This window comes from Salvelinus sp. IW2-2015, linkage group LG18 (assembly GCF_002910315.2).
Source record: "Salvelinus sp. IW2-2015 linkage group LG18, ASM291031v2, whole genome shotgun sequence".
In the NCBI taxonomy this organism is placed as follows: Eukaryota; Metazoa; Chordata; class Actinopteri; order Salmoniformes; family Salmonidae; genus Salvelinus; species Salvelinus sp. IW2-2015.
In genome coordinates this window covers 8975331-9002830 of record NC_036858.1, presented here as the reverse complement: position 1 = coordinate 9002830, position 27500 = coordinate 8975331, and the positions used below count along the sequence as shown (strand labels likewise).

Below are 27500 nucleotides of genomic sequence, written 5' to 3'. Positions count from 1 at the left end.
CAAAAATGTCTCTCCCTGGGTTCCTTTCTGTAAAAAAATCACATCAATAGACATATCAATAAATAATAACATTCAGCCAATGGTCTAAAAGTTCAGCGGCAGCGGTTTGGAGGCTGCCCCGCAGGGCGGTCAGACACTTCAAAGGCCCTGGCGTGCCCCCTTTGCGAGCGTGGAGGTGATGGGCAAACCACCCAGCCTCGTAACGACAAGCTCTTGCGAGGTCACTTCCTCCATTCCCTTCATGGCTGACCCTCAAGAGCTCCACCCACTTCTACCCCAGAAACTGACCTACACAGAGACTCTTCACAAGATAGTCCATTTTTGTTTCATTCTGTGTATCTGTCCATCTGTCTTTGTCCTACTCCATCTCGCTCTGCTCAATTTAGCATTTGTATGTCTCAAACTTGATCTTTTTGTTTTATTTACTGTTTCACTGTCTCTGACTTTTTCTAAGATTGTTGAAGGGTCACTTGAACTTTATCTTCCTTATCTTCGGTGCCTATCGGCTGGCTCTTATCGCTGCAGTGCAGACAGCATATTCCTAGCCAAAGAGGTCAAGGTTCTTCCCATTTAAAAGCAAAAAGAAACCACTGTTTACTGCTCAATTTATTGATAAGGGGATCACGTAGAGTAACATATAGGCCATGTTGGTTAGGGGGTTGCGATCTATACATTTACACGCTGACTGAGACACGAAGGCGCAAGGTGCTGTTATCTCTGACCATACCCATCTGTCTATACGTTGCTAACACTGGAATGATGCAAACCAGGGAAACATTTAATCCAACTCCCCTCAGTCAGAGATAGATGGAGAGGAAGGGCGGGAGGGGAAATAACAAAACAAGCTTCATCTCACATTCAATTGAATCACTTACTCTAACAGCAAGTGTGTGCCGGTGCAGCAACACCTCTGATCTTACACCCCCCCCCCCCGGTTCTTGATCAAACAAATCACAGATGGTACCGATCAATCAAAATAAATAATATAATAAACAATGAGATAAACACGTTTGCTGGCGCAACGAGACGCTAATGTATTCTGAGCACGAGGCATTTGAACCGGAACCGTGTGTTGGATGTCATCTTAGGAAAGTCCTCTTCAAGCCCCCGGTACTAAGGAGCAATGGAAGACGTGAGGTGATAAGTATTTACAGCCATATGACTCATGGAGGAATAAAAACAGAAGTATTTACCTGCAACTTAACTGCCTCCTACCAGCTTAATGATTTCAGAGGAGATGTATGTCTCTTAAAATAACCGTCCAAGTAGGGCCCCCTGAACTTTACGGTATAAAAATAACACTGGCGTCTCTCGGAGGATAAGGAGGGACTGTCCTACTGAGTTTGGTTGTTGTGTTTGTTAGAGCACTGTCATCGCCATCTCTTTGTCTTAGCATAACTTTTGACAAGGTTTCTGTTTCAAATAAACAGCCTATTTTAAATTGTATGTACTTAACGAAACTGGGCAAAAGACCAAGAGGGCTGGCTTGCCAACTTTCTATTAATGTTGAACTGGAAACCATTTCTGATAGTATTTTTATTGTGGCTCATAAAAACMGTCTATACTTAGCAAATACCAACAGTGATGTACGTGAAGACAGTGCCTTGACAGTTATGCCACTAAATGTTCAAGTCTTTGCGTAAAAACTCAAGCGGTAAACAAATGTAGACTACGTGTTCGCTCCATGGGTCAACACAGGGTCAGCTATGTGGTGAACTCTAAATAAATCATGTCAGAGTAGGACTACTGATCTCGAATCAGTTCCCCCGTGTCCATGTAATCTTCTTTGCGATGATCCAAAAGTTCAAACTGATCCTAGATCAAAACTCATACTCGGAAAAGCTTTATGAATACGGGCCAATGGGTCTATAGCGTAGCCTAAACCAAGTATATGTCCGATAATATTGCATATACACCATGTATGAACATTAACGTTGGTGATGTAACTCTAGAAACAATGCTACCCACTATGCTGATTCTGGCCTAAGGCACTTCTTAGTCACCTTGTTAACACCTTTAACATTCATGCCACACATCGGATTGATATTCCTCACCATGTTACTGTCCCATTGACCTGTCTTAATAGCCAGGAAAGTGAGAAACAGAACAGTATAACAGAGAACTGGCTTTTTAAATTTCAACATGGTCTATTAGACAACAAGGATTCAGTTTTCACGACCCTATCACGGTCCAATAGTCACGTAGCCAGCCTGGGTGCCAGAATGTGAGCAGCGTGGGTTCTTTAACCACGTGGCTATAACTCCGCCTACACCGTGCTCATGAAGTCAGCAGAATAAACCTTCCATGAGGTTATGGGTCATCTCCATAGGTTTCCTATAAGGTTCATATCTTTATCCTTATCCGGCTCCAAACTCTACTGTACAGTAAGGGCTGGGCGGGGCCTTGTGTCGACACACTGCATCCGAAGCGGCGTGGCCGTCCAAAGAGCAATGGTCACCTGCCACTTTGCCAACTCCACTACAGCCAACAGCTTATCCCAAGTGAGCTTTGCCTTTCCCATGATCTTACCACTGGCTTTACGCAATCAGTACAATCAATATAATTATTATAGCCCCCAAAATGCTTTATATAAGCAAGACACCCCTCTAAAAATATGATGAGTAGCTACCTCTGTTGGTCGGGTTTAAAATATCTTGGCTGGTTAGTGAGTGACTGTCATTTCCAGGAAGACAGCCATCTCTCTAGGTATTTCAGTTAGTCACCGACATCCATTCAACAGGTTTTGTGTTGGAAAAAGAGGGTATACAGAGGTGTACAACGGGATACAGTAGAAGGGTTGTCATTCCGTCTTAGAGGGAAAAAGAGGTAGAGAAATGTAAAGGACTAAAGCAGGGTGTTACTTACAACGATGTGCGCCGGTGACGGGGACCGGGCATCTTTAAGTGCTTGTCTACTTTGAAGACTTCCGTGGTTAACGTCTAGCATGGGCCATTTCATCTGTAGGTACTAGATGGTGAGAAAGAAACAAAGTGGAGAAAGAAAAAAAAGAACACGTTAACGATGCAGGAAGTAATAAAAAAAAAAACATTTAACAAAAAGGAATCAACATTTTAAAAGAGATGACATGAAAGAAAGTAAAAACAAACTTAAATTTGTTCCTGAGGTTTTGCCTCAGGAACAAGTACACGCTCTTCATATGGATTGAGAGGAATCATAACATTGCGTTTTCGGTGTCATATTAGTCCCCGCCCCCAAAAAACGACATTAGATTGAAACCATTTATTACAGACATTAAAAAAGAGAACTACATGTCCTAGCAGTTTGAAGGGGGTACAGTTGTGTTCTATGGCATCCGTTCAAGAATTAGAACCGTTCCAAATCTGAGGTAGGCTAAATCACTGCTTCTGTGAAGGCTACTGTAAGTGGATTATGGGTTTAGAATGACTTAATGCCATAAATGTGACCACTCTGGGATTCCAGGTGACTTGAATGACTTTTATTGGCCAACCTCATAAAACGGTGCACTGTGGAGCCACGGCAAGCTGTTATGGGTCTGACTCTACCTAGTGACTGTCCCAGTGAATAATTGACTTGGCCTTTATCAGGACTGAGTGACACACACACACACACTCACACGAGAGAGTGGGAGTGAGCGAGAGTGAGAGAGACACACACACGATGTAGATAAATACATGGACAATTTTCTCATAAACTGGGTGGAGCCCTTTAAATCAGATGATATGCCAATCGTTTTGGTGACATAGTCAACCATACTTCGTTTCCTGGACTGTAACGCGGAAGGAAGCAGGAGGAAGAGCAGTTGCTCTGAATTATGAGCTAAGGAATCAGGGAGAGCAAAGTCTGAACCATTGCAGGACAAACTTTACAGCGGCAAGAACTTCATAAAGAAGAAGCCTAGCATCTTAAGTATTGTGACCAATGTCTTCTTTGTCAACAGGTCATACTGACTATTTACCTTCAAAGGATTCAAGGACACTCTCAAAAGGGTACTCATATAATGCAATAGTGGAAGTATAATACCCCCCCCACTCATTCCACTACCCACAGCCGAATGCTTTCCCTTCTAGACCTCTATTTGCTGTGCCTGCTCTTTGACTATAGCTAATGCTCCCACTACATTTTGACACAGTGATCCTTCCGGGGTGACCCTGCTATAGACTACTCTTGCCTTACGAATGTCAGGTCTACCAAGTCGGAGGGGGCACAGACTGAGATCACCTCAGCTGCCTGCCTGCGCTCAGAGAGGGCCCCAGGGGGTCAACAGGGTCAAACAGGCACTTACTGTACGGTGTGAGAAATAGAACTACTAAATATCATGCTAGGGCGCACTGTGTAAGAACCATTGACCTTTCCATACTGCTGACTGACGGAGAGTACATTCAAATAGGTATTCAAACCAATACGTCAAACGGTGACAGGAGTTCCCTGAATTTGCATGTGGTGCTGTGGACACACTACTAATGGGAATGAGGGCAGTCAAAATATGAATGGAAAAATATGCCATAAAAAAGAACTATAAAACCCTGTACAGTTGATATAACATGATCAACAACTAAATATGTACAGGGAGAACAACACAACCAGATAGGAAAACTGACACCAAGAGAATAAGGCGAGAGAGAGAGAGAGAGAGAGAGAGAGAGAGATAGAGAGAGAGAAGAGAGAGAGAGAGAGAGAGAGAGAGAGAGAGAGAGAGAGAGAGAGAGAGAGAGAGAGAGAGAGAGAGAGAGAGAGAGAGAGAGAGAGAGAGAGAGAGAGAGAGAGAGAGAGAGAGAGAGAGAGAGAGAGAGAGAGAGAGAGAGAGAGAGAGAGAGAGAGAGAGAGAGAGAGAGATAGAGAGAGAGAGAGAGAGAGAGAGAGAGAGAGAGAGAGAGAGAGAGAGAGAGAGAGAGAGAGAGAGAGAGAGAGAAGAGAGAGAGAGAGAGCAAGAGAGAGAGCAGAGAGAGAGAGAGGGAAAGGGGGTCGTTAGAGTTGCTAGTGGAAACACTGGAGGTTCCGGACTCGTTTCTTAACCTTGGGACCACAGGCCCCATTTATAAACTCGATATAAAAAGTAGCACCGTAATGTATGCCGCCTTATACCACACCAGGTCCCCCAAAGGAAAACTTCTGACAAGTCGAGTTGGCCTTGTATCTTGGCCTCTGATGCAAAGGGAACATCAACTGCTGGGCTAGGATTCCGTCCAAAAAACTTGGCCGGAGCTAGAAGTTGGAACGTTGTCATTCCATATACGTCTGTGTCCCTATCCTTAGCTCTAAATAACAATCACTATGGCCCTTCTGCTGCCCGCTATCCGACAGCTCCTTTCTGTAGCCCTATTCAACTACCTAATCAGAGCTACTCTCTGTCCTCTATGTAAGGGCCTGTGCTAGAAGAAATCTGTACACTTGTGTGTTGCTGTGTTTGTTACTACGTCAGAAAGTGTGTGTGTGTGTGTGTGTGTGTTGTTGGTGTGTGTGTGTGTGGTGTGTGTGTGTGTGTGTGTGTGTGTGTGTGTGTGTGTGTGTGTGTTGTGTGGTGTGTGTGTGTGTGTGTTGTGTGTGTGTGTGTGTGACGTCTGTATTTGTGTGTGTGCCACAAACCCTCCTGAGACCGTGGATAAATCAGTGGTAATTAGCAGAGGGTTCACTGCAGGGTGCTTTGCTGTGGTTTGTGCTGGAGGGAGTTATTGACTCCCGTCCTCTGCCTGACTCCCGTCCTCTGCCTCAGCCCCTGTAACAAAAACTCCGGCTGGCTCCACAACGACTCATTTATGACCCCCGCAAGGCTTTTACTGCAACGGTATGTTTGTGCGTCAAGGGGTGGAATCGCTAGTTACATATTGTGATATTATTTTTTATGATATATCGTATCGTTTTGACAATATCACAATATTACTTTGCGCTAATTGGCTGTACCTGCACCGAAACTATTTTTCCTTCAAGGCTTGTTCATCATCTTCTTTTTAAATAGGAAGCCATTTTGTTTTCAGCACTTGTATTTCTATGATTGATCAAAACTCGTTTTATCATGACTCTCTCTTGTTCTTCTGCAGCAGACATATTGTGAGAAATATGTTTTGGAACATCGAATCACAGTAAAATCGCAGTATAAAAATCGCAATACATATAGAATCATGAGAATCGCAATACATATCATATCGGCACCTGAGTATCGTGGTAATATCATATTGTGAGGTCCCTGGCAAWTCCCAGCCCTAGTGGAAAAGYCGACTTGTAAAGCTCCAGTGATTGTGGTCTTGTGGTTTTTACAGACCCCCCACATTGGGTATTAATTGCCATGAAGGGACGGGGAGACGGAGGCACTTGAGAGTGAWGTGAGGTAACTCAGAACAGCATATACAGTGCCTTCATAAAGTATTCATACCATTCTACATTATGTTACAGTCTGAATTCAYAATAGATTAAATATATATTTTTCTCTCACCCATCTACACACAATACCCCATAATGAAAGATGAAAACATGTTTCTAAGAATTTTTGCAAATTTATTGAAAATGAAATASAGAAATATCTAATTTATATAAGTATTCACACCACTAAAGTCAATACTTTGTAGAAGCACCTTTGAGTCTTTCTGGGTAAGTCTCTAAGAGCGTTGKASACCTGGATTGTGCAACATTTGCCCATTATTCTTTTKKKAATTCTGTGTTTGAAATTCACTGCTTGACTGAGGTACCTCACAGACAATTGCATGTGTCGGGTACAGAGACGAGGTAGTCATTCAAAAATCACAGTAAACATTATTATTGCACACAGAGTGAGCCCATGCAACTTCTTATGTGACTCCTGAACGTATTTACGTTTTTGCCATAACAAAGGGATTAAATACTTATTGACTCAAGACATTTCAGCTTTTAATTTMGAATMAAATCCAATTTTACATTCTGGGGTATTGTGTGTAGGCCAGTAACAAACAAAAACAAAAATCACAATTGAATCCATTCTAAATTCAGGCTGTAACACAACAAAATGTGGAAAAAGTCAAGAGGTGTGAACACTTTCTGAAGACACCGTACACACTTAGAAAAATAGGTTCCAAAAGGGTTATTCAGCTATCCCATTGGAGAACCCTTTTTAGTTCCAGGTAGAACTCTTTTGGGTTCCATGTAGAACCCCAGGGACTTTTCTGCCGTTGAAATCCTGGACGCTTAAAAAATGTGCATTTAGAAATTATTCAGACCCCTTCCCTTTTTCCACATTTTGTTACGTTACCGCCTTGTTCTAAAATGTATTAAATAAAAAAATGCCTCATCATCCTACACACAATACCCAATAACGACAAACAGGTTTTTCGAAATGTTTGCTAATTTATTATAAATAAAAAACAGAAACACCGTATTTACATAAGTATTCAAACCCTTTGCTATGAGACTCGAAATTGAGCTCAGGTGTATCCTGTTTCCACCTGTGGTAAATTCAATTGACTGATTTGGAAAGGCACACACCTGTCTATATAAGGTCCCAGACAGGATTGTGTCGAGGCACAGATCTGGGGAAGGGTACTAAAAAATGTCTGCAGCATTGAAGGTCCCCAAGAACACAGTGGCCTCCACCAAGACTCTTCCTAGAGCTGCCCCCCTGGGCCAAACTGAGCAATCGGGGGAGAAGGGCCTTGGTCAGGGAGGTGACCAAGAACCCGATGGTCACTCTAACAGAGCTCCAGAGTTTGTCTGTGGAGATGGGAGAAACTTCCAGAAGGACAACCATCTCTGCAGCAGTCCACCAATCAGGCCTTTACGGTAGAGTGGCCAGATGTAAGCCACACCTCAGTAAAAGGCACATCAAAGCTCACTTGGAGGTTGTCAAAAGGCACCTAAAGGACTCTCAGACCATGAGAAACAAGATTCTCTGGTCTAATGAAACCAAGATTGAACTCTTTGGCCTGAATGCCAAGCATCACTTCTGGAGGAAACCTGGCACCATTCCTACGGTGAAGCACGGTGGTGGCAGCCTCATGCTGTGGGGATGTTTCTTCAGCTGCAGGGACTGGGAGACTAGTCAGGATTGAGGGAAAGATGAAAGGAGAAYAGTACAGAGAAATCCTTGATAYAAACCTGCTCCAGAGCGCTCAGGACCAGAGACTGGGGCGAAGGTTTACCTTCCAACAGAACAACAACCCTAAGCACACAGCCAAGACAATGCAGGAGTGGCTTCGGGAGTCTCTGAATGTCCTTGAGTGGCCCAGCCAGAGCCCGGACTTGAACCTGATCGAACATCTCTGGAGAAACACTGAACATTGTATTTTATTTATTTAACCTTTATTTTAAAATAAAATAGCTATGCTGTGACGCTCCCCATCCAACCCCCATCCAACCTGACATCCAACCTGACAGAGCTTGAGAGCATCTGCAGAGAAGAATGGGAGAAACTTCCCAAATACAGGTGTGCCAAGCTTGTAGCGTCATACCCAAGAAGAGTCAAGGCTGTAATCGCTGCCAATGTTGCTTCAACAAAATACTGAGTAAAAGGTCTGAATACTTGTAAATGTAAATGTGATATTTCTTCCCCAAATTTTTTTTTTAAACATTTGCTCAAATGTATAAAAACATGTTTTTGCWTTGTCATTATAGGGTATTGTGGGTAGATTGATGAGGGAAAAAATCTATTTAATCCATTTTAGAATGGCGTGGTTACACGTGGTCTGTGGTTGTGAGGCCGGTTGGACCTAGAGAAATTAACATTCCTTTCTCTGGCAACAGACATTCCTGCAGTCAGCATGCAAATTGCACACTCACTCAAAACTTGAAACATCTGTGGCATTGCGTTGTGCAACAAAAACTTCCCATTTTAAAGTGGCCTTTTATTGTCCGCAGCTCAAGGTGCACCTGTGTAATGGCCATGCTGTTTAATCAGATTCTTGATATGACACACCTGTTAGGTGGATGGATTTTCTTGGCAAAGGAGGAATGCTCACTAACAGGGATATAAACAAATTTGTGCACCAAATTTTAGAGAAATAAGCTTTGTGCGTATGGGAAATGTCAGGTATTTTTTTGGGTTAAATTTCAGCTCATGAAAAATGGAGCCAACACTTTACATGTTGCGTTTATATTTTTGTTCAGTGTATATACAGTTGAAGTCGGAAGTTTACATACACCTTTGCCAAATACATTTAAACTCAGTTTTTCACAATTCCTTACATTTAATCCGAGTAAAAATTCCCTGTCTTAGGTCAGTTAGGATTACCACTTTATTTTAAGAATGTGAAATGTCAGAATAATAGTAGAGAGAATTATTTATTTCAGCTTTTATTTCTTTCATCACATTCCCATAAGGTCAGAAGTTCACATACACTAAACTAGTATTGGTAGCATTGCCTTTAAATTGTTTAACTTGGGTCAAACATTTCGGGTAGCCTTCCACAAGCTTCCCACAATAAGTTGGGGGAATTTTGGCCCATTCCTCCTGACTGAGCTGGTATAAACTGAGTCAGGTTTGTAGGCCTCCTTGCTCGCACACACGTTTTCAGTTCTGCCCACAAATGTTCTATAGGAGAGGTCAGGGCTTTGTGATGGCCACTCCAATACCTTGACTTTGTTGTCCTGAAGCCACAAGTATGCTTGGGGTCATTGTCCATTTGGAAGACCCATTTGCGACCAAGCTTTTAACTTCCTCACTGATGTCTTGAGATGTTGCTTCAATATATCTACATAATTTTCCTGCCTCAATGATGCTATCATTTTGTGAAGTGCACTAGTCCCTCCTGCAGCAAAGCACCCCACAACATCATGCTGCCACCCACGTGCTTCACGGTTGGAATGGTGTTCTTCGGCTTGCAAGCCTCCCCCTTTTCTTCCAAACATAATGATGGTCATTATGGACAACAAGTTCTATTTCTGTTTCATCAGACCAGAGGACATTTCTCCAAAAAGTATGATCTTTGTCCCCATGTGCAGTTGCAAACCGTAGTCTGGCTGTTTTATGGCGGTTCTGGAGCAGTGGCTTCTTCCTTGCTGAGCGGCCTTTCAGGTATATCGATATAGGACTATTTTTACTGTGGATATAGATACTTTTGTACCTGTTTCCTCCAGCATCTTCACAAGGTCCTTTGCTGTTGTTCTGGGATTGATTTGTACTTTTCGCACCAAAGTACGTTCATCTCTAGGAAACAGAACGCGTCTCCTTCTGAGCGGTGTGACGGCTCCATGGTCCCATGGTGTTTATACTTGGGTACTATCGTTTGGAAATTGCCCCAAGGATGAACCAGACTGTGGAGGTATACCATTTTTTTTTTTATAGGTCTTGGCCTGATTTCTTTTGATTTTCCCATGATGTCAAGCAAAGAGGCACTGAGTTTGAAGGTGGGCCTTGAAATACATCCACAGGTACACCTCCAATTGACTCAAATGATGCCAATTAGCCTATCAGAAGCTTCTAAAGCCATGACATCATTTTTTTTGAATTTTCCAAGCTGTTTAAAGGCACAGTCAACTTAGTGTATGTAAACTTCTTACCCACTGGACTTGTGATACAGTGAATTATAAGTGAAATAATCTGTCTGTAAACAATTGTTGGAAAAATGACTTGTGTCATGCACAAAGTAGATGTCCTAACCGACTTGCCAATACTATAGTTTGTTAATAAGAAATTTGTGCAGTGGTTGAAAAACGAGTTTTAATGACTTCAACCTAAGTGTATGTAAACTTCCAACTTCAACTGTATTTATTGTATTTTATTTTTTAGAAATACATTGTATGGATGGAAAAACCCAGTGTATGTAGTATGTAGTATGTAGAAAAGATAATGGCCCTAAATATTTTTMGGATGATATAATCTTTTGAGTACTCACAACCACCAAAATAAAAGCTTGACAGACGGTCAGGGCGACTCCCATTTTTGATCTAGAAAAAAACCTGGAACCCTCTGTTGAAAGTGTGCTACACTTCGGGGACAGCCGAATAACCTTTTTTTGGTTCTAGATAGCACCTTTTTTCGAAGAGTGTACTGGTGCCAGAGGATGTCACGTTCCTAATTCTGATTCCAGTCATTGGAAACTCTTCTCATAGACTAGACTAACCAAATGATTGTCCAATTTTAGTATTATTGTCCAGATGCKCAAAAATATCCACACAACCACAGGGAGGCCTTGAGTGAGGGGACGTCCGTTGAGGTGGTATGTGTTTGGGGGGGGGGGTGAAAGGTGACACCCCAGAGTGTGGTGCTGGAGCGGTGAGAGACGGAGAAACAGGGGGCACATGCCCTGACAGGCAGCTCCACTTCAGGCTGCTATTGCAAATGTTCCCACATGCTAATCCCTCCTGCAGGTTTTACAAGCATGCCAAGGAAAACGGAGCCCCGGCAAGTGGCAAGCTTTCTGACCCCACCTCCTCCCCCTTTCCCCTCCTCCCTCGTTCCTCCCTCCTCCCAGCGCCTGCTGACGGACGCGCCGCCGGGGCTTGAGTAGGCAGTGACCCCTGACCCCTCTCTGACGCCCTGCTCCCCCCCTGAAAAACTCTCCTGCTAGGAGGGCCTCCCTGGTAACTCAAGAGCCATTCCAATGTGACAAATTGCTCCGGAGGATAACTCTCTCGCCCCCTACCTCTTCTACCTCCCCTTACCCCCAGCATCTCCCGCCCCTAAGAGCCACTCAGAGCACACACTGTGCATGGGAGGGGGCGTCCCCCCCCTCCTAACCCTTCGCCCCTCCTCGGCTCACCGGACCAACAATGGGAACTGAATAACTCAATTGTCTCTGATGAAGTGAAAGACAAGGGAGTCCTCTAAATCCTTACACAGGGATGAACTCTCTCTCTTCCGCCTGGAGATTTCCCATAGCGACAAGCACACTGGTTAGAAAGTGGGTGAGAGTTAGTGATAGAGAAGTGGTCTTAYAAAATAGCCCCAAGCCCCCACATTTCACTACCAAGGTCTAACTGCTGGACTGTCTGCTTGCCATATTTGAGTGACTGATGCAGAAGTTCAGCTTGGCATGGCTTGAGCTGCTGAATGAGACCCAGTCATCACAATGCAAACAAGCTGAGGCTAACCCAGTGCCATCCATTATACAGGAGGAGGCCACAGCGGGAGACAACAGAGTGCATTGTGAGTGCTCACACATCCTTCCACGTCCACACCACCAATTGGGCGATAGTACTGAATATTTGACTTGGAATACGAGAGGACTACTAGAACATTTTAACCTGAAATACTTTGATACATACTGTATGTCATTAACACTAGTCTAATGCATAATGTTACTAAAGCTCTCCCAAAATGTACGAATTTCATGAATAAGCTAAGCGTCAAAACACTGACCAAATAAAATAATCTTATGCAATTTTACTAGCGATAAACCGAGTCAGCTGCCCTGAATTGTGGAGACGGTCGATGGTGTAAAACCTGTTGTTGTTAAAACCCCATCTAACGTGTTTATCACATCCAATCCAAGCCTCGGCGCAGACCGGTTTGTTAATTTACTTTTGGATTAAGAGCAGAGGCTTTCCCCCAATCAGACAAACAGGCTTCCTAATGTGCCAAAGTGGCTTGGAACACTGTAAATATTCCCCACAGACCAGCGAGAGAGAATMAAGTGAATCCCGGTCGCAGGCCAAACGGGGTCTAGAGGCATTCCAGCCCTGTAAACAACGTGAGAGGGAGATCGGCGGGAGAGAGAGGCGAGCAGCTCCGGTTTACATATGGAGCCTGGGTCTTGCTCTGGAGACCCCAGGCAGATCTCCAGCCCATCTGTGGCCATGGGCTGTGGCCATGCCTCATAGTACAGCCATGACACAGCCACCGCCAGACAGACACAAGAGCAGTGGTTGTGTACCACACACACACAGACACACACACACACACACACAGATTTTGACATGTAGGCTACAAGGAGCAACATACGCATACACTCAACACAAAGTGACAGGCATGTTCACCACACACACACATCACACCACACACACACCAACCACACACACACACACACACACACACACACACACACACACACACACACACACACACACACACACACACACACACATTACTGAACACACGCTCATCATGTCCAATAACACCCTGGGGACAGGGGCCTGGGATCAGAATGATAGCTCGCAGATAACACCAAATCAAACAACAAATATAAAAGAGCTTTATTCAAAAGAGTCAATCCCACTATCCCAGCGTCAAGTCTTATTGGCGTTGACTAAGACTAGAAGGTCTAAGAAGGTGTATTGTTTAACTTCACATTCTCCTAAGGACAGCTGCTAGATTCAAATTATACTGGGAAACGATGGGCGAATATGTTTCCTTGTTGATATTTGTGGGTTCCTTTGTCTAGGCCACAGGTGCAGGGCTAAAATATGCACCCACTTGTTGGGGCGGGAACAGTCATTTTCTGTAATTGAGGGGGGGGGGGGAAAGAAGAATTATGCAATCCAGACTCTTTGAAATCCCCCAGGTCAAAAGAGAGACCCTTTCCCAATCTCTAGGATGTGTGTGTGCGTACGTGTGTGTGTGCGTGTGTGTGTGTGTGGGTGGGTGCGTATGTAGGCTTTGTCTCCAGAAAACTGCGGATGGGGAGGAAGAAGAGTGAAATAAGCAGGCAAACAGCGAAGGGCAGTAGAGGAGGGGGAAAAGTCCAGCCAAAGCTGAGAGAAAGTTAGTCGACGCGAYAGGGCTCTTCATGACTGATTTAGTTCTTCTAATACACATTTTATGAGTAAATATTTGTATTTTTTTTTACAAGCCCCACCAGCTCTGATAGCCCGAGGCATTTTGCACCAGGAAAATAACAGTGGAATATGGGAAGGCCTGGGGTTTGTGTGCCCTGGGGCGGGAAGGGGTCTGCTGGGCCTGCATTTACTCCAAAGCRAGAACCGCTAGGGGGTTCCACAAGGCCCTGACTCCTCACCTCTTACACCCCCACTCCACACCGCAACCTCCTCCCCCACCCCTCCACACATCCTCTAAACGTATTCTACAAACTGTCTGAAAACAACGAGGCCAAAGCTGTGTTGGTTTCAAAAGACTTTGAGGCTTTGCACTCTTCCATAAAAAAAGGTTTATTTTGGAAATTATTTTCACTGTTTCCTCAAAATGTGGCCCTGAACCCTTTCCTAATCTGTCCTGTTCTGGATGTTAACTCTGGTCTCAAACACAGATTCACCAGATATGTGTGGTCTTGCTCCTACACTTTATACTTAACAGGTGAGGACACATGCCCTATTTAAAACACGGACTTGCAACACAAGTTTCAAAAGACGCACAACACACATTCAACAACCAGAAAATATCCAAAAAGGATTGAACAAAAGTTAATAACAGCAGTAAAGTGCTCTATTATTAACATGTCTGTTCGAAAGACAAAATAATCTGAACCAATGATAAATAAACTGAGTGACTGTGGGAGCTAGAGTATTTCAGCTCCAGGAGCTCCACAATACTTTAGAGACAATATTCTATAAGTGGAACAGGAGCTCAAGCAGTAGAACATTTGAGGTGCCGGTACTCAGCTCCTGTGAGCTCCTGGCCAAGTCAAGCACTGATCCCACTCCCAGTCACAGACACACTGGGGCACTCACATCTTCTCCAGGGATATGACATCATCCCAGTGTGACTCCAGACTGTTGGTGGATTCCCAGCCTACAGACTCAGAAAGTAAACAGTGTTGTGTTTCTTTAACTCCCCCTGGCTCTACCTCGCGGTGTCATTAAGAGTATCTTTGGGTCTTTCTATAAATAGAGCTGGGAGGCTGAGGACTGCAGGGGCCTGCTGTTCTTCCGACAGACCAGGGACGCTAACAAACAGCACAAGCATCTTTAACATCAGGCTCGGCTTGCCCGGGTCTCAGGTCGCTACTGCTTCTATCTCAGCTTCAGTCTCTAGTTCTCTGACTCTCTCCGTGTCTGGGACTTTCCCCAAGACTGTGGTTCCACATCTTCCTCAGTCTATACTTAAAACAAACCTCTCCAAGGGTCTCTTGGATCTACCGTGGTTCGGAGAACGGTTCTAATCGTTTCAATTCCAGCGAATGCTTAACATACAGAAAGTGTAAACTGCAGGTGGCTTTGGATGAACGCATCCGCTTGATAACTGTACTATTTGTCCACAGTAGCCCAGAGCAGCACAGTGAGATCAGGGCTGAGGTGAGAAGCTCAAGTCAGATCCCAGTCCTGCTTCCGCCGGTGGATTCTCGAGCACACTGACCTACATAGCGGTTACGTGGGCTCAGCATGCTAGCGCAGCAGGGCTAGGTGTGCCTGAGCCCTTTACGCAAGGCGCTCGTTCTGTGTTACAAAAGAAAAGTTGGGTAATAGGTGTACGTTGTGTGTAAATTCTTGTGGTAATATTAAAAGTATAAACTAAGAAGTTGAAGGTTGAGCCAGAGCCCTGAAACCTCTTATGGCAGCCCCCTTGAATGGGTTGAGGCTGATGATGATTGTCCTTGTGATGTCAGATGGATGTCACCCTGACACAACAAGAAGCTTACCTGTTAGGTAACTTTTAGGTAACTACGGTACTATACACTTCCATGGCCGTCAAATTGGAAAAGGATTCTATTGGAGTATAAAGCAAAGAACGCAGGTTCCTTTAGGAGAAAAATACACTGACCTTGTGAAGTACTAAAAGCCTAGAGAACATGCGCGCGCGCGCACGCACGCACACACACACACACACACGCACACGCACACACACACACACACACACACCACACACACACAACACACCACACACACACACACACACACACACACACACACACACACACACAACACACACACACACACACACACTAAACGCTCAGAAATCCACAGCTACGCCTACATACCCTCAAACAACACAAAAGAATAACACACACATACACAGACCATTTCTACACACAACCTACAAAAGGTTTTCTACACATTCGCAAACACTTCCGCACGCACACACATACACACACACACACASACACACCGTGGAGCAGTTCAGACTCCATATTCATGCGGCCCATTACTAGGGCTCCAGCTCAAAATTCAGAATGGTTTCAGGACACAGGCATAGAGCCTTACTACACCGCCAAGACAGTGAAGACAGTTTGCACTACAGCAGAAACCCTCCCAGTGGTCAGAGGAATCTGTAAATCTACAATACTCTGTAATATACTGTATCCTAGAGAAAACATCAAGCCTAGTTGAAACTAATCTACTGTTCCTGAGGGAAATTTGATCTTATTGACTGTGATAGAGGGAAATATTCCATCCATTTGACTGTGATTCAAATATTTTCCATCCATTTAAAACACACACATTATAGCATTGGGAGACTAGCTCTTCACCGTCGGGGCTTAATTAAGCAATAAGGTCAGAGGTGGTGTGGTAAATGGACAATATACCACGGCTAAGGGCTGTTCTTAAGCACGACTCAACGCGGAGTGCCTGGATACACCCCTTAGCAGTAGTATATTGGCAATATACCACAAACCCCCGAGGTGCATTATTGCTATTATACACTGGTAAGAAACGTAATGTTTGGTCATCTCTGTGGTATACGGTCTGATATACCACGGCTTTCAGTCAGTCAGCATTCAGGGCTCGAACCACCCAGTTTATGATGAATAAATAAGTCATAAGGATGTGGTTATTGGAGCTCATTAAAATGGAGGACGTTGCTGTGAAAACAGGACTCTGGGAGGGTCAAGGAGCCTCCTACGTGGGCCGGGCTGCGCGGGTGTTTCTCCTGCCCCTCTGTACCCCACCCCTCACCACCAAATCAACTGACCCAAGGCCCCCCTTTCCCACCCACCCCACCCCACTTGTCTCTTCACACACACATGAACACACAAGGGGGGACACCTCATGGCTAATTACTGCATAGCTTATCCACTGGGTGATCTGTTCTGACGTCTGAAAAACCCCCCTCCTTTACAAGAGGACACAACAAACGTGGCCACACAGAAGCCAATTACTTGATTGGAATCTTTTATTATGGTCTTCTACCAAAACTTTCCCTGTTGGAGTTTCCTATAGGGTTAATCTCCACGGCCAAAAGGGAAATGTAGGGGGGAAAAAGGGAGAGAAAAGATAGGGGAAAGCGTGGACAACTCTATGCTGTGTTACCTGTCCCTTGTACAGCCAACCTTTAACATGCAAACTTTTGATAGGGGAAAGTGAAAAAAAACAAATTCTTTTGAATACCACCAAACTTTTGTTAACACCCTTCTTCATATTCTCTCCGAAGTTGCCCCATGAAAACGGGACATAAATCCCACACCATGGATAATACGTCGGGATAACGAAGCGCTAGGCCATTCTATTGATCAGCTTCCATTATGCTAATCTCTATTTGCTGGGCTTGCAAACAGCCAGGCTGCGAAATTATCGCACACAGCCCATGCAGTATAGAACCATTACCCAGCTCCTTACCAATAACCACAGCACACCAACATATGCACCACAGCCACCCACATGATCCACACAGCCAACCAACTGACCAAGGCCAGCACATATACAACCACAGCACAGCCAGAAGCAAACCACCCCAACATCCAGCCCACAACACGAAAAACACACCTGCCCAACCCACATTCACACCCCCCACACCCAAGACAACACACCACACACACACACACCCAACAAAAAACACCACACCAACAAAACCCTCAACACAACACACACACACCACACCACCCCCCACACACACACACACACACACACACCACACATCCCACACAAAAATCAAAATAACCAAACACAAAAAAAACTGAACCAAAAAAAAAAAATCATAATTCATAATGACACATCCATTGCTCCCAAAACAAAACAACCTACCATGATAATGCACCCCAAGCCCGACAGAGAGACTAACTAAAAAACCTGTCATCATTGTCCAATAACACGCTTTACAGCAGACGGGCTAATGACACGCCAAACATGTGTGTGAGCAAGAAAGAGAGAGAGGGGAGAGAAAGAGAGAGTTAGAGAGAGAGAGAGGGGAGAGAAAGAGAGAGTTAGAGAGAGAGAGGGGGGAGAGAAAGAGAGAGAGAGACAGAGCGAGGACACACTATATATACCCTAGCTCCATAGAGTCCCACTACATTATACCATTAAGCTCCAATATGATCTATATTCTCATTCTGAAATAATTTTCTGGGATCTTCTTTTCTTTTTTTATATACACAGATGATGATAATAAGCTAGGCGTTCATCATAAGAGCAGGTCTGAGTTGTTTTCCAGTGAGTGAACACAAAGGTGTGTCAACACGGGAGCTTAAACAGAAGACGTTCTCCTCCCCTTAACACATTCTGACAGCTCTCTCCGGCGGGCAGATGAATACACCTGAACATGCGCGTAGCAAACAAGACGGAGTAATGTCCTCTCTTATGTCAACGAGGGCCAGCACTGAAGCAACCCTCGGCAATATTGGGAGATTTTCGGGGAAAAAAGGCTAGATCCTGGCACCGGAAATCACTTAATATGAATAAAGCTATGTATACACCTATAGTGACGTAGATACAGATTCATAAAGGTTCTTTTTTGCTTCTCGTTTTGTTCCAGATAGGTCCCATAAAGGTTAACATCATCTAGAAAAAAACCTGAGCTACAAACTGTGTGTTTCTGTCAGCTGGGGGGAAGCAGTGCAGCGGCGGGAGGAGGAGAGAAAAAAAAGCCCTCAGCCAAGCCATCAAGTTGAACATTGAACTTCACAGTAGTAGCTGCCTTTCTATGCCTCTCCTTTTGATGTTACCTCCAAAGCAAAGGATCAAAGGCTTGGAGTGTGGCGTGGGGAAGTCCCAGGCTCTTAGCCTGCCAGCCTGTGATATATGTAAAAATCTACGCCAAAAAAAAAAAGAGAGAGCAAGCTAGGGAGAGACGGGGGAGAGAGACAGGGCGAGAGTCAGAGAGAGAGAGGGAGGGAGACGGACAGAGAAAGGCAGAGAGGGAGAGACAGAGAGGGAGAGCGGGGTGAGTGAGAGAGCAAGCTTGCAAGGAATGTGGCTAAATAGTAGGTTTCACTCTTAATGAACGGTGGGGATGCAACTGGCTGCTTGACCTCTGGTTGTTTTAGCTAGAATGGGAGGTTAAAATAATGTGTGTTTGAATCAGAGAATAGGCATTGGTTTGATACTGAGAGGGGGTGGGGGGGGAGTACTGGCAGTGTTTGTTACCCWGCACCCAATCCCTCAAACAGCAGTGCAGTACCTACCCCTTACCCCCAACCCCCCATCGCCTTTTCCAACATCAAGGGGGTGAGGCTGTGTCGTCTCTACATAAATATACAGTGTGCTGTTAAAGTGAGGACTACAGTAAACACGGTGGAGATGAAATGCTGTGTGTCTCTCACAGAATCGTCCACACACACACACACACACACACACACCACACGAACACTGAGAGAGTAGCATCTATCACACATCAGCACAGACACATCACACATCACACGTAGCCCAGCTAGAAGCAGCTCCGCCACATGTACTGTAGCAATGTAGGTTGAAGCTGAAGTTGAGCAAACCCGTTGCTTAAGACCATACAAACCGTACAAACATCGAAACAAACAACACACACACATCAAACACACACACACTATCACGAGCGAGCGAGCACTACAATCGAGCTCATCAACTATCACTGAGAGCATCACACAACACGATATAACACGACAATCACAGAATCACCGCACCACTCTACAACACACACAGCACCACACGGGAGTCACCATCACCTATCCAAACTACACCATTCCCTTGTTCCCTTCCAAACGGCTATAGCGATTATATGTTCAAGTCCAGCCAAGTCCCACCGCGATTGGTTACAGAAGGAGTCACCAAACCCTTTCCTTCCACGTATACTCCGTCGAGTTCATATTTGACCTGCCTTGAACCTACCATCCCGCCTCTGTGCCCACTACACGCCCTTAAGTCCATCCCAGGTTGTGTCTCTGTGACACTCTCAAGGGTCTTTTTGAAATTGAAATGTCTAGAATACTATATCGCCTGCGCTGCCAGCTTAGCGCGTCATGGCTTCAGCCATTTCCCGCTACGACTCTGTATAAAATAGTGTGTTGAATGTGAAGCTACATTGTGTGTGGGGGGCCAGCGAGATGAAAGCCGCAGTGTGGTCGGGTCGCAGGACACAATGCCTATGCTAATGCCACTTTAACTAGAGGAGGACACCACCTGAACAGATAACGACGTATTGGAGCTTCTGAGGCGTCTCATACACTAAGAGCTTTATAATTCTAAGTCCATACACACACATATTATACAACACACAACCATTATCTGAGGCTGGTGATATCACATCAGCACACACACACACACACACACACACACACACACACACACACACACACCACACACACACACACACACACACAACGACACAACAGACACACACAACACACCACCACAATCTGATCTAAATAAAGCTGACAACTCCAAAGTGGTGCGAGGTAAAGGACACCGCGGGAGGTGCATTGGGCCGTTGAGGATGGATACGGAGGTGCACCGTTGAGGATGGAGGTGCACCGTTGAGGAATGGAGGTGCACGTTGAGATTGATCTTTCCAGATGGAACGAGATGCACACGGCAGGCAGGGAGGGGAGATTGGTGCCAGGGCTACCAAGGGTTATTGAGGAATTCCCCAATTAATACAGCCATATAGTTTAATGTTACCATATGCTATTAGAAGATGAAGCCAGCGGGACACGTTGAGCCATATGATATGAATGCAGTTAGCATAGCATTCCTACCCCTTTAAATGTAAACCTGTTTCATTTGATGTGAGAAATCATTATGGTCATTCGTCATTATCAATTATTTTATAAGAGTTTAAGCGGAATAGTTGGTTTGACAATGCGGCGAGTTTATCTAGGACATATTGAACTCGGTGAGAATAAGGAACTGGTCCTTGGACTATGTCGCAGAGACCAACTGACTATGCACAGAGATGATGTTCAAGCACTCAATACCGAGACTGTGTAGGTCGCTTATTGAGAACAGTTGTCGGTCAGGTGGAGAAGGAGGTGTGGAAAAGCACGAAGGGATGTAGAGGGAAGCGAGTGAATATTTGGACCGAGCGTGTGAATGATAAACATATCGACCCACAATACACCACAACTATTATTATACTCGTTGCTCTATCTGGAGACGCCATTATCGCTTTGAAACGGGAGCTACATCTTATACCCTAGTGCCAATGCAGGCTCACCAGCCACACTGCCTAATCGACCAATGAATGAACGAGTCTCCAACTAAGCTACCAAGCGGAGAAGTCATGGCGTAACAAACGAGAGACACGAGATCTAAGGCAATAGTCTGTACTGTCCAGATACAAGTAGGGCCTCGAGGCCGATATAGAAGACCGATAGCACGTGAGGCCACAGTGAAGATTGGTGAGTCAGTCCAGCCTACCCCGTCTATGAGGATCAAGAAACGACCTTGGCATTGTCTATCAGGTGGAATAAAATGGTTGCTCCTCTATTTGAAAAGAGGCAAAATGGATATATAATAATCACCTATGAGTTGGCCAAAAATGAGATCAGAATATCCTTAGGCGAGGGCTGTGCTATGGCTTTTTACATTATACCTGCTCTGATTACCTTGCTGGGACATTTTAAGTACAAGCTGAGTGTAACTCGTGGCTGATTTTTGGAATGTAAAGCGGTACCCATTAAAGTATTAAAATAAGGCTAAGTAGATAATGTATATACATACCAATGTATATTATTTCTAACACCTGGGGAGCTATAAGGCATGAAGGAGGGATCCGGTGGCTTCGGTTGGTAGCATCACTGGAGGTTTGCAATTCGAGGGTGAGGGGTTTGATTCGATGAGGGGAAAAAACAGTAGAAAATGTATGCTTCACTCCTCGTAAGTCAGCTCGGAAATAAGATGTATGCTAAGGTGACAAAAGTAAAGTACTAGTAGGCCCTTCACACTTATCAGAAATAGTTATTTGGCTGCCCCATAGGTCAACCTTTGTTTAATTCTAGATTATAAACTTTGTTTGTTTGCATGGAAACTCAAAAGGCATTGACAGGAACAAATGGGTTCGACGTGGAACAAAAAGGGTTTCTTCAAAGTGTTTTTATGGGCACTCCCCGAAAGAACGCCTTTTGAGGTTCTAGCAGAGCTTTCCTCTATGAGTGGTAGTGTAGAGGTGGGTGTAGAGGATTAATGTTCGTCAATATGTGCTGTTACAGGCAGAAACCCATCCAAAGTCACTGCCAAATTGAGTGTTTCCAATGTAGTGTACATTACGAATGCAAGTCAGGCTGGAAACTGCCACATCGTACTGCAGAGTAGAGGGACTGCTACTGCTGGGGCTGTATAGTACAGCACTAGAAGAACTGATTAGCAATTTACAGACTGTTAAAACAAGCTACACACTTGATAATAATCAACGACTATGAGCATGAAACTGTTGTAGATATTTTTGTTTTCTCAGTTTGAAATGATAATGTCATACAAATACATTTTTCAGTATTAATAGCTGGTTGGAATCTGCTTTAGGTGTGAGCTATTTTTTTGACTGCATACAGATATGGTATGTTTTTCACCACAAATTATTAAGCTCTTTAGTAACACTCTTTTCTTCCTTAGCCATTAATTATTTCACATGGATTTCACCCTGTTCTCATGATACGTGTGGTTGGAGGTGAGGAGACCATAAAGAGAAAATGAATGAGAATTTTCTGAATTTGCACAAGAAACAATTTGAGCAATATTTTTACACAAGAAGAGATCACAACGTGTCTTAACTTAAAAAAATATATATACTTTGGACTAAATAGCAGAGTTGTTTCTGAATTAATAGAGACGATACAAAAAAGATTATCTGGTAGTTTTACATGCATGTGGATGATGATGGCAGTATTGGCACCTGGCATGTTTACAAGAAAAGAGACTCTTTAAAAAGGTGGAAAGTCGATGTAATGAATCATATTAAGGACAGCTGATTGACAGCACATCACAAAAGCATCGATGACTGAGTTTGGTGATGATGAGCTCTTGGAGGCAGCAACCTGTCGAATAAGGACTGTCCAGACCTGCTATCTCATTTGTTGAAATCTAGGGCTATGTCTGTTCCGTTTACGATGGCTGTGTGATCAGCTATCGTGTTCAGCATGTGGATTGGTGTAACTTAAATATCATCGGATTATTTTTAATCGAGACGGTTGTTCCTCGTTTTGACCGAGACTAAAGTGTATTGTTTTTCCTTCGTTTGTTGCTATTGTGGTTAGCCAACTCGCTCTGGCAGAAATAGATTCAGTCTTTGTAAAATAAACTATTAAGTATTGAAGAATGCAGCCTTAGTTCTACACCACATGAATTAACAATTGTGCATAATGGAATAACATAGCATAATTGTGCATAATGGGTATAGCATTACTCAACTCATGTTTGATTCGCAGTCTCCTGTAGAGGTTGTTTTTATTCCCCACATAGGGAATGTAACTACTCTTAAGCATGGACAGTTGTAATGAAAGGAGCTAGAGGTCGTATATTCATTATGGTTGTTCAGACTGCAGGTGCGAGTATTTTACCAGTTTCCGGTGGTGAATCACATAGTGATACAAGAGGGATGGAGAAAAACTTCACCTGATAATGAACTAACAGAGTAAGAGTTTTCCCCTCATCTCTGCTCTGGTTCAATTGCATCTCTTCACTAATAGAATGACAATCATACAAAGGTAAGTATACGGTATGGATTTGGTGAAATTGCATGTGACATTTTCCTTACTCGTAGAACAGGTTTCCCAACTGTGTAAGCCAAAATAAAAAATGTGATTATTTGTTATTAAATAAAAATTATAAATAAAAAAAATAAAACTTCACAGTTTTCAAAGTAACATTTTATTTTCAACGGGGTGATACTACTTTGGGTAGACGGTTTTTTTTCTCGCTGAGTGCCTCGTTTCAACTGCCAAAAAAAATTAGAGCATCTAGTGTTAAGTGAAATAACTAACATTGGTCTATATACAGGTAAGCTAGCTCAACTAATTAACATAATTCACATTAAGCCGTTAAGCTCTCGCGGGAAACATTCCTCTTGCGCAGACCATTTAGAGTAACAGACATTTGAAAAAACGTTTTTGAGGAGTGAGAAAAAAGTACGACTTTCGAGTAGTAAGAATAAAAAGCAACAGATCCATTCTAAGATGGGCTAGAATAAGTCATTATATGGTGACTACGAGGGTGCTAGGAAGGCAAGCTCCATATTGATTGGGAGGAGTATTAATTCTTCTGCGTGCGTGGATATGGTGGGAACAATGGTGGAGGGGGAAGAAGGTCAAAAAAAGCGATTACAGATGGATGCTTCATAACGAAGAGATGTTCATGAATGCATCAGTGACATGGAGAAGATTGTTGAGAACAATTGCTGCTTCGCCTACAAGACACGTGAATATATGCGTTACACACTGACGTGAGTCAACAAGACTGGCGGGAAACCTGGACAACGCTCGCTGGTAAAATGTCGCTTAACGTATTATGAAGGTCAATTAAGGAAGACAGATCTTTGTCTGCAACAAGGAGCAACGATGAAGAGGATAATATATTTAAGTAACGAGTTCATGAAAGGGGAACATAGTGGAGTGGGTAACGGTGTGTGCAGCAGTTGCTCCCAACGCCACTTGGGTACACTGCTGCATCCAATCGGAGAGGTCTTGATGTAAGGAATGCTTGAAAGATGTTTTGGACACGTACTGAAAATGGTATGAGTGTGTGTGTGGAGGTCTTTACATATGATGGCAAAAAAACAATTTGGAGTGGCTGACTCTGGTGCTAGGGGGGTCGCAGCTGGGTGAAATGTTTGAAGGGGTACGGGCTATAAATAGATTTGGACTAACTGCTCTAGCTGAGGATGATACGCTGTTTGCTCCGTCTTTTTAACTGGGTCAGGTATAGAGTGGTATCATACAATACCTAACGATGTGGTGGCATGGTTCAAATGCACCATCATGGATCCAATACATGAGTGGACAGCTGCATTTAGACGAAGGGCTCTATGCCGTTACCCTAATAGGACTACTTTAGAAAGGGCGCACATGGTACATTTGGGATGCAGACATTGTCTGTCACATCCCTCTTCAGCTCTCAACACAGGAAGCAGGTCTTAAATGAGGATGAGGATCTTCCCCTCCGGCTTGACTGAACTAGAGAGTCAGGGTCAACTCAGGGGTCAATCCTGAGCTCAAATAGAAAATCCTCACAAATCTAAGCTGTCGACACTCATCGCATGGCAACAGTATACATGGTGATTCTTTCTACCATGAGTGCAACCTGCCTGTCTGTTCCATGACGCCCCATGTGTCAATCGGGGAGGGGGGAACAGTGGAAAGTGAGCTGTTGTTATAAAGTGCTGGTGAGGCACTAATGTGATGTTGTGGACTGGAACAAGGGTTAACTTTGAATGTGTGATTTGTGATGTTTCTACTGTTGCTTTGCTAATTGACTGTATGTCTTGATGGTTACAGGTCTCTACTGGGGTTTATAAGAGCTGGTGCATTTATCTGTTCTGGCAAAGTTGAGGGCCGAAGTTTGTTTCTCCAAGTTGAGTGCACTGGCACTAAGCCCAACATTTGGTATCTTTGTTTGAAATGTAGTGGGTATTGAGGTGTTTATTGCGGAAAGGTTGTAATTTGGGAACAGAGTAGGTAAAGTAGGTGTTTTAATCTACACTGAACAACATATATATGAACATGCAACAATTTCAACTGAGTTACAGTTCATATAAGGATTTAGTCAATTTAATGAATAAATTAGCCCTAATTATTGAGTTTTCACATGACTGGAAGACTGGTTGCATCTGTTGGGTCGATACGTTTTAAAACAAAGTAGGGGCATGGAATCAGAAACAGTCAGAATCTAGTGTGTGTGACACCATTTACCTCATGCGGTCGAATTCCTATCATAGAAGTGATAGGCTGTTGATTGTGGCCTGGGATATGTTGTCCAACTCCTCTTCATGGCTGTTGAAGGATATTGGCGGAATGAACACGCTGTCGACCATGATGCAGAGCATCCCAATATGCTCAACGGTGACTTTCTGGTGAGTATGCGGCCATGGAAGAAATGGGCAGTTGTGCCATCTTCCAGGAATTGTGTTACAGATCGCCTGCAACTTGGGCTGTGCATTATAATGAAACATGAGTATGGCAAGCTGAATGGCAGAATGACTAAGGCTCAGGATATTGTCAGGTATCTCTGTGCATTCAAATTGCATTATAAAACTGACAGTGTCTGTAGCTTAGGCGTACCCATACCATAACTCTCCGCCACATGGACTCTGTTCACGGACGTTGACAGTGACAATACTCACCGGATGCAGCGGAAGCATTGGTCAGTAGTCAGTAGCCTAGCGAGAATAAAATCATGCAATTGCGGAAGTTTACGCAGATGTTTAAAACTAAGTGTTTTGAAAACTTTTAATGTAGAACAGAGTACATCTACAATACAAATAACGGTTTTTACAGAATACTATGGAAGCCAAGTAACAATGCTAATTAAACAGACGTGCACGTTTCCGTTTCTTCCCAGCCGATACAGGTACTGAGGCCTTCGGCAATGTGTTCTGGTGGTAATGGGGCCACTTTTTGGCAAACATGTCAGTGGCATGACTTCCTGTGATGGTGACCGTACACAACAGGAGTTCCTGATCCTGGTGCAGAATACACAGGGTTGTCTCTTTCTCCCCCCCATATTGATTATACCATTCAATAATAATAAAAAAATACAACATGTAAGTTGTCTTGTAATGTGTAATGTGGTAATCAGTCAAAGTTTTTTATAAAGCACTGTTTAGCATCAGATGTCAGAAGTGCTTATACGAGAAGTCAACCTAAAAACCCCAAAGAGGCAAGCACATGCACATGTGAAGCAGTGGCAGGTTCTCCATTCAGAGAATAAGTATCAGCCGTCTGTCAGTCTGGATTCATCAATGCATCTGGCATGAGCTCCATAGATGTTCGTCTGTGATACGACTATACCACCAGTCAATGTTATGTTTAGCCATGGCATGTTATGAGCAGTACTGTCATAGTTGACGTTTGAACAGGTCAGATAAAATACCAGATTATGCACTCCCCATCAAATGCTGGGAGGCTGCCGGTCTGGCTCGAAAAGCATTCCAGTCCATCTGTAGAATAGGAGAGTTGAGAGAGTTCATCAGTGACGGTGTTGCTATACTGAACAATTGTACTGTAATTTTAGTAATCACATCATGTGGGTGTGAGGGCTGTGTGCGGTGACGTGATTTGCCACACGCGAGTCTACGAGGTCATGACAGTCAAATTCCGTGACATTTTAGTCAGTACATTAGGCTTCTCCAAGCTTGCTGCTGTGGTCATTAGTGCTCTACCAACTTGCTTAATGCATGTTCTCAGAACTCTATTGGCTCTCTATCACTCATTTGATCCACAACAAATGAGGTAATAACTATAAAACACAGAGTAATCGAGCAGGATAATCAGCCCGCTGTTGGGGAATAGGAGAAAGTGAGAAGAGAGAGAAGGAAGAATGAGAAGGAGAGAGAAGGGGAGGGGGGTGGGGGGACATAAAACATGTCCGGATTACTGTTTCGCAACAGCTGCCAG

General features: G+C 43.9%; 1 protein-coding gene across 34 annotated transcripts in view; it reads right to left on the bottom strand.

Annotated features, from left to right (window-relative positions):
- LOC111978135 (transcription factor 7-like 2) overlaps positions 1-27500 on the bottom strand; it is a 135839-nt gene that overhangs the window by 87127 nt on the left and 21212 nt on the right. For all 34 annotated transcript variants that reach the window (XR_011481394.1, XR_011481395.1, XR_011481396.1 and 31 more), the window contains exon 4: positions 2866-2967. Coding sequence is in view for 27 of the 34 variants with exons in the window: in XM_024007979.2 (XP_023863747.1) it covers positions 2866-2967 (102 nt within the window). In the remaining 7 variants the exon portion in view is untranslated. The remainder of the gene's footprint in view (positions 1-2865; positions 2968-27500) is intronic.